General features: G+C 40.4%; 1 protein-coding gene across 2 annotated transcripts in view; it reads right to left on the reverse strand.

Annotated features, from left to right (window-relative positions):
* Positions 1–7692, reverse strand: part of ldlrad3 (low density lipoprotein receptor class A domain containing 3) — a 100362-nt gene extending 92670 nt beyond the window's left edge. For both annotated transcript variants that reach the window (XM_084734925.1, XM_084734924.1), the window contains exon 1: positions 7319–7692. In XM_084734925.1, the coding sequence (XP_084591051.1) occupies positions 7319–7373 (55 nt within the window). In that variant the 5' untranslated portion in view covers positions 7374–7692. The remainder of the gene's footprint in view (positions 1–7318) is intronic.
* Between the last annotated feature and the right edge of the window lie 1165 nt (positions 7693–8857).

An 8857-nucleotide genomic window follows, 5' to 3' on the forward strand; every position in this document is an offset into this window, starting at 1 on the left:
ATTTGCATGTGTTGCGAAATACACTGAGAGACTATAGCAATCTTTAAAATGGTCCAAAAACATTCTCTGCTTTGGATTCACTTTAAAACAAGCTCCTCGGCATATCTCAAGTTACCCTTTGGGCTGGTGCTGACTGTAGACAGTTAAAATCAATGTCTAGCACAAACTGTCCTCATGGCTAACTCCAATGGGAAAAACTGTAGATAGTATACAAGATACTGGGTAAAAAATATGGAGTAAACACTATATGCAGTGAAAAGTTCCATATATTCATAAGTCGACAAAAATCAAATGGCTAGAATTCTCAAAACAAGTTTCTTCTTTAAATAAGCAGAATCATCCCAGACTGAGGGGTGATCTTGACATCCAAGGACATGGTGGATCAATATAAGGCAACCACCAAGGATTAACAAAGCTTCTGCATCACTGCATGGCAAATTAGTTAAGATCAATCCAAAATCAATATGTAATGAGCTGTCCTCTAACTTTTTCCAGTACATTTTACTCCTCTGTTTCTCTCTGTCTCTTTTGAGGTTCATGAAACATTTAGCATCATGACTTATAGATCAGAGATGCTCAAAGAGAATGGACATTGGGCCTACAGCCCTTCAAGAAAAAAACACAATGTGATGGTCCACCCGGTGGTCAGAAATCCTACAATGTGCAAATATACTGGTCAGATGAAACAAACATAATGTGTAGTTACATTTGACTGATACATGATGAAACAGAATCAACACAATGAGAGGTTACAGTACTTAAAGCTGCACTGTTACCAAGGTCTGAAACGTGACTCTAGTCATGTGGCTTTGTTTAACAACTCTGGGAACTGAAGCCACACTGGCCCTCCTTAATCCCTGGCCTTCTCTCTGTGACTGTGGCTGGAAGCATATCAGCCATGTCAGCCTCTCTCTCTCTCTCTCTCTTTCTCTTTCTTTCCCTCTTTCCTGTTCCAAAGACACGCAAAGATAAGCACAGACACATAGCGGTTTATTGGGCCAACTGGCCTGTCTCTGGGAAACCACAGTGCAGAACTACAAAGCACACTAAGCAGGAGACAATGTGATTCTGTCTCCTCGTTCAGTAGGAGAAATGACCCGAATAGTCTTGTCTTTTGGTTATGGATGAAAATATCCGACCACCTGGCATGTGTGTGTGTGTATGACTTGGTAACACAGAGTAAAATCTGGGCCATTTAAGAAACAAGAGTGTGTGTATGTGAGGTATGTTCTATTTACTAGGGTTGTGCCATCGTCCATCATCGGTGGCTGACAGTCACTGACCACTGGGCCTTCTACCATTGTAACATTGTGATTTAAAGGCCTTCTGTATTTGAGGTAGTGTGTCCCCTCAGAGCTGCCGTAAGGCAGGAGTTTAATTCTGTCTTCTACATGTGGGAATGAAAATATAAAGAAGCTATTGTTGCTGGTCATTGCACTGTTACATTTCCATGTCCCGTTTATTATTTACTTATTAATACTGACCAATTAGGCAAACCCAAGATGCTCAATGTTTCTTTTCTTATTAGCTTATTCTATGTTACACAGAGAGAAAGAGCACGAAGCTGTGGTCGTACAAGGTAAGGGCTGAGCAAGGAAAGGGACCACTGTAGTGAGAAGGCTGGTGAATTACAGAACTAAAACATTATTTCCTGATTAAAGTTCTACACCCCACACAGCTGCACAGCACTGTGGCTATTCAGCACATTGTGTCTGCCTCTGTCTGAGTGAGACAGTTGAAGACTGTCAAATTATGTCTTAATATCTCAAAATAATTATTAATTTACCTCAAAACTATGTCTATGACTTACTTCACCCAAAATAATGACTTAATATTTATGTCACTATGTCTATAAAGTTTCTCTTTCTAATACCTTCTTTTTTTCATCATATCGGTGTAAATGGCCTTCCATATAACTTAAACTGCTAACATTTTGTCGCTGAAGGCTAAGTGCTAAAGTATAATAAGGTTGCCTGACATTGACTATAGTTAGTTATGAGTTTGATTAATGGTCAGCAGTCAAATGGTGCGTGTTTGTGTTGATTACTTGCAGTTGCTGATCAGGCTAATTATCGGCTAATTGTACTAATACTGTTTAGTCTTCATACAGTGTAATCATCATTTGTTGTTCTTGCATCATTGGTTTTGGTTTTTATGTTCTACATTTTGCCCATGATGCTACAATGTATTTATCAATGGCCTTGCGCTAAAAGTCACTTAGTTCCAGGCCTGGTACTGCATAGTTATTCTGGGTGAGCAGGAGAAGTAACCTCTAAACTGTTCCACTCTGTAATCATAACAGCAACGTGTAAAGCATCAAGGTTTCTTACAAAATTCCTCACTGAACCAAGACATTGGCTTTCAGTGCTCTGAGAGCTTACTTGTTCAAGATGAATGGTAGAACATAGGCTTTAACATATGAAAATATGCTCAAGCGTAATCCTTTGATTTATATGCACCAATAACGATGCACATAAATCAAAGGGAGATGGTCCTATTGTCACCTTGTGTTTGTTTGAATACACAAAGAATTTCTGTGCAATATCGGATATCAGTGCTTATAAATGGGGGTTTGGGGGGAGCATTTGAAATAAATCAACTAGTTTAAAAAAACAGATATACAGTATTTGATCACCACACATCTGTAAAAGACAATCATTACAGGATATTTGATCCAGGCAGCCCTGGGTGCAAAAGCATAGCCTAATCAAACATTTATGAAGTTGTGATGCATATCACAATGCAGATCCTGCAATAATCATCCTTGGGTGTAAAGGGAAATAACTGATGGAAAGCTTATTCATCTTTCCAATCTCATACCTAAATTTATTTGTATCAACAACTCCCCAGTGCATAGCTGAGCAGACCAGCTGAACAGCTTCAATATAGCCTATTTTCAGGCTGCACGCCACAACAGCATAAACTCGCCTTGTTTGTAACTGCACCGCAACATTCCATTGTCTGTGGCTGAATCTCATATTACATAATAACACTGATTTATCTCATCTAGCTTTCAGGGCAAGTGCAAGGCTGTGAGGCTAGGAGTGTGGTTCAGTACAATGCCAAATATCTGCAAAGTCTGTTAGCAACCTCTCAAAGGGAGTGGAGTTTATACAGGCTATCATTGTCACTATGGGACAGATACTGTACCTACACTGGGACACTGGGTTTTGACATATGACATAAGAACTATGACTACAAATAATAAACCAAAAGCACACAGATATAAATTCTGAAAGAATGGAAATGACATTTGCTGAGATAAAAAAATGGGAATTTTATGAAGAAAAAAATGTCTGTAGAATACCCACATATTTACCCAAATATCTGTGGCAAATTTCCCCAAATTAGAATGTGAATATTTTCTTAATGCTGAATGACTTGGGCCAACTGATATGTGATCTTGTATACTGTACAGCACATTAAAGTGTGTGTAAAGCAATAATAAATATGTTTGTCACACCACAGAAAAATGTGTTATTAACCACCCTGCCAAATTTATATGATTAAAAAATTGCCATGTAAAATTAGGTTTCAAAATGGTGAATAAATGAGCAGTTTTCTCTGCTTGAAAGCTCCATGTCTCAAGTGTGAAATACCACCGACCTGAAAAATGGACGCTTCGTCTAGCAGCTTTATTGGACTTCTGCAGAAATGTTTTGAGACACCAGAGCCAGAATCCAATTCAGAGCCAGAGGACAGTGACCAACCTGAGAATCGACTCAAACAACTCAACAAATCAACTCTACAAATGTTCCTAGTTCTCTTGGCGTCTGGTTGTTGGAAATGAAGTGAGCAATAATTGCCAAGCTGGTCTGGACCGAAAGAAGCAGTCTTCTCATCAGTTACACTGCTGATTCTAAATGCTAAGGTACTCTAGTTGATATAGTATGTATACATTATTGAACTAAGATTTCAGGGTCACCCAAAAAATCAAAACACACAAACAGCTGAACAGTCTAACTCCACAATTTAGTACTACATAATGCACAGTCTTTTCACATGTTTTCAGCCATTATTCCAGCATGTTTAGAAGAAAATATCTGAATTTCCTTTACACAAACTGGAGCTAAAAGAGATCTTTATCTTGTTGTATAGTATCACATCCATAGTCTGATTGGAAGACTCACTTTATATTCCATTAAGAGGTTTCATATTGTGAACTGCAGTATTTTTTGACAGTTCTGGAAATATATTAAAACATCAGTTGTTGAGTGTTTGTATGACAGAATGCAAAAGCTTTACTGTGCTGTGGTTTGTAGATATCACATTACACTTTTGTGGCATGTGTTTACCATTCAGAAACTGAGCTACTGCAGGGTGAAGTGTGTACAGAAAATTTACCGTGCTCACATATCATCTGCGTGTTTGCAGATCTGCACCATTCATAGCTGTAATTATGTGTAGTTAACAAAATATTTTGATTCTTCAGCGCACATTTGGAAAAACCCAGATGCTGGTGCACAAGGCACACCTACCATGGAAATTCCACTCCATTCTTTTTGCTTTATTATTTTTAGGACAGGCTCTGTCTGGGATGGGAAATTCTTCCAATGCAATTTCCCAATGCCATATCTTCAAATGTCAATGTTGTGATTATCATTTAAATAGGTACTGCCCAGCCAAGACCCAAATAGATTTTGAAATGCATTAGACCTTTCATTAATGTCTGGACTAAATGTCAAATTAAATGCAAAACACTGTGACAGAACACAAAATTTAGACCTAATATTGTTGGTTCATTTATACGCTAGAATTTACACCAACAGTAATGTCCTGTCTGCGGACAATACTGGCCGGTAATATCAATGCTCTATTTGTACTTACATGCTGGCCTAGGCACCAATACAACACACACACAGTCTAGCTGACATTATTACTACCCTGGTCAGGCTGTAAGCTAATAAAAGCCTGAAACACAATTTGTTTATTCAAAGCTGACAACACATAAGCAATGCTGAAGAAAACAAACTTCAGTAATATTCTGGGAGAAAATGTCTGACATCAATCATGTGTATGTCATGCTGCTTGGCTCCAATAGAGCAAATTAGGGTGGGGTTTGGCAGCTCACAATAAATCTCTGTTCCATACCTAATATAATGTTATTTACACTTCACTCTCACTGTCATTAACAAAAACATATACATATGTGCATGCAAATACACAACTACGTGTGTATTTCCTGCATTCACTAACAAGTGTTAAATGTAAAAGCTGACATAAATTTCAGAGGTTTGTGTTTGTTTACACAGAGAACAAATGCCTGACAACTGTAGCAATAAGAGACAAATCACAGCACACATACTGAGTCATCACAGGTGAGAAAGCACAGGTGTTACTAATAACATTAACAATGGTTTTCTCCATTCAAGTGTCCCAGTTAGTCATGACAGCATGACAGACAGACGGCATAGACCCTGAATTTAAAGCAGTTACATGGAATTCAGCAATCACTAATGTTGTCCTCCATAAACAAGACCTCCAGTACCTGAAGCATCTTAGATTTGTTTTGGCTACACCCATTCAATGCAGCTGCAATAAAAGTTAAGCTCAACTAGATGCATTAATATACTGTAGATGTGACTGAGGTTTAGCTTGAACCATGTTGACATTTAAGTCACATCTCTAAATGATTTTATTACACCCATTAAATTATCCTATTAAAGACAATAAAAGCACCACTAACTTCTTAGCTTAAATGCACGTCATGTAATTGATAAACTAACTCATTATATATATTAACTGCACTACATTAGCAGGGCTCAACTATAAGGATTGCCTGATTGCCAGGGGCAAGTAAACTTCCATGATCGGTGAGAAAATCTGGCAACTCATTTGCCTGACCAAGTGGTAAAAAGGAATCAAACTATTAAAATATTTTGATAATCAAATATTTCATACAGAATGGTTGGAAATGTTGTTATCAGCCTTTGAAATGTGGAGATTTCTCACTACTATTTGTTTATTATCATATTAAACTGAATATCTTTGGGGTTTACATTGATAACACTTGACATTTAAATCATCTTGGACTTTGGAAATTGGCCATTTTTCTCTATTTTCTGACACTTAATAGATGTTGATAACCACTATAAATAAAATCATTTGAACAGGAGCAAGTAAAAAACTGACTTCAGGCAAGTAGATTCCTGAACCACCAGCCCAACTGACAATTAACATTTTTGCATCAAAATTTTCGCTGTTACTTAAAAACAATTAATATCATGATCATGTGACATTTGCTGGGGTCTGTTCCAAACGCACACATTTTCTTACATCTTTTCTTACAAGATTTGTAGGCCACGGCATCTCTGCAGCACTACAGTAATGCTGTTCTGTCACACAATTTACCTTTATCCAAACATTGCACTTGGCCATATTGCGATTTTGATCATATTTCCATTAGTGTGCAGCCCCACAGTGCAAGCATTTGTATCATCAGGAGGAATTCCACCTCACCTGATTTAAAACTTGTGGGACAGAGTTCAACAACACATGCTGAGCCCACAGGCCTATACCCATTTTGTGATGTATCATGTGCAGATAGTTATTTTAAGGGGGAAAACATATAAACCGTTTGTTACCTTATCATCAAGCTCATATATATTTTGAGGCTGTTTATCAAACACGTGTGTTATGTTGATGTAATTATTGCCTGCAGTCCATCACTGACAGGACAGTTTTTCAGCACACTGTAACAACCAGTGGATAGATGTCCCTGATTGGAATACCAGCTCCAAACTGCAGCTGCATGTAAAGCACCAACTGGCTGTCCTATGTATAAACCCCTGCAGTGTCCTCCACCGGGCCCCAGCTGCCATGGTGGGGCTGCAGAACAGATTGACTTGTCAACACAGTCCTGTCAACAACCTCTGGGTCATAACTTAACCTGGAGGAGACCATAACCCCATCTGAGTAAAACACACAGTGGATGAATATGACATGGAGGGTGTCTGTAGCAAAAAAAATATTCTCAGTCTGAAGTGAAGGGGACACGCACTCAGTGCAAAGCTTTCGACATGCATGAAAAACTCGGGAAGCTGCTGCCCCGGCTGCTACAACTCCCAATTTCAAGACAAAAACACCCGTTCAGTCGATGGAAATGAAAAGTCGGATAACTTCTTTTCATATAGGCTGCTGTAATAAGTTTCTGCAAACTCGTCGGAGGGAAATAAAGCTCTGAACATTGTAGCGAACACTTCAAAAGATTTTACATGCCCCCCCCTTCCTCCTCCTCCGTCCTCTAACCCACCCGCACACCGGAGCGTGTCGGCGCCGTGACAGCAACATTAGTTTCCGTGAGCTTTTATAAACTTACCAACAGTTCTTGAGCCTGACCCCGAACCAAGCAGAAGGTACCAGATCCACATCATACGCTCTCCGTGTCCCCCCCCGGCCTGTCCGTGCTGTCCTGCCCCGCCGCGGGGCCAAAAACTGGGGGCAAAGAAGAAAAACTTCTCCGGCACGGCTACTCCTCCTGCCGTTTGTGCTTAAAACTTGGACTGTTTTTTTGTATATTCCTGCAAAACTACGAGCTCATGTGGCGTCAGAGAGGTGGTTCCGCGTTAGGAGTCCGGGGTTTTGGGGGAAACTCGCAGGCTGGAGCTGGAAGGGGCTTCGGGGTGGCGGCAGGCAGGCTGAGGAGTCGGTCGCTCGTGTGTTGGTGCTGAGAGAGGCGGAGTCGGAGGCAGAGAGCCGGAGAGCAGAGGTCGGACAGACCGAGACAGCGGTTCTCAAACTGCGGGCCAGGGACCGCTAATGGTCCCCGGTAGCTAAACCACGACCTGTTTACCGTTACTTTCACCTATTTGTTCAGCACAGACACACAAACAGGTGAAACAGAGATAAAATTAGCTAGAACACAACCTCCAAAATGAGGAGGGTCAAAGCTTACTGGTTTCCCTGCACGTGGAAAATATATGAAGGAGGCCTGGGAGAGGAACATTTCAGCATTTATGTTCCTAGACCTGAAACTGAGCATGGGATAATTGTCTCAGAAACTACAATACTCTGGTAGAAAAGTGAAAGGCAGACCTACAGAGGCAAGAAATTACAGCATTGGTGCATAATATGAAATTAATCATCTTAATTGTAAATCCCATTATGAGAATGGCTGTTATGAAAATCAAGCAGTAATACAGCAGGCTTACAAAAGGTCACCATAAAGTTAGTATGGTATAACACTAACACTTTCCTCAGGAAATATTATGCACACTTGAGGCACATGTAATTATGAGACACTGGAGTCCTGCAGTGGGTCAGGAACCAGTTTATCACAGTGCTGACACAAAGAGACAAATAACCATTCACAGTCACATTCTCACCTATGGGCAATTTAGAGTCACCATATTACCCTGCATGTCTTTGGACTGCGGGAGGAAGCTGAAGTACTCGCAGAGAACCCACGCAGACACAAGGAGAACATGCAAACCCCACAACCACAAACTCCCAAGCCACCCATCCAGCTGGGGGGATTCGGGCGGAAGTGTGAGGCAACAGTGCTAACCACTGCAGCACCACGCCACTCTCCCTCAGGTCTAATCAGCCACCAGGATTTTACAACCAGTGATCCCATATCCTGCCAAACAATGGGAAGTCACTCTTTGATCTGACAGTGATATAGACCAACTGATAGTTAAAATGGACAACATAAAGGCAAAAATAGCCGGACATGTGGGATTGATCATTCACTGAAAGAATAACAATGTCAGTGGCTTTGTTGCTTGTCCAAAGTCACAAAACGTATTGGCTTTTGATAGCCACAACCTAGGCACATTGTTGCTAAGGAAACACATCAACAGCTGCAGGAGCACAGGGGCTGCAGCAACTCAGAATGCAAGGGACCGTGTATGTGTAT

The sequence above is a fragment of the Lutjanus erythropterus genome, chromosome 13 (assembly GCF_056507025.1).
Source record: "Lutjanus erythropterus isolate fLutEry1 chromosome 13, fLutEry1.hap2, whole genome shotgun sequence".
In the NCBI taxonomy this organism is placed as follows: domain Eukaryota; kingdom Metazoa; phylum Chordata; class Actinopteri; order Lutjaniformes; family Lutjanidae; genus Lutjanus; species Lutjanus erythropterus.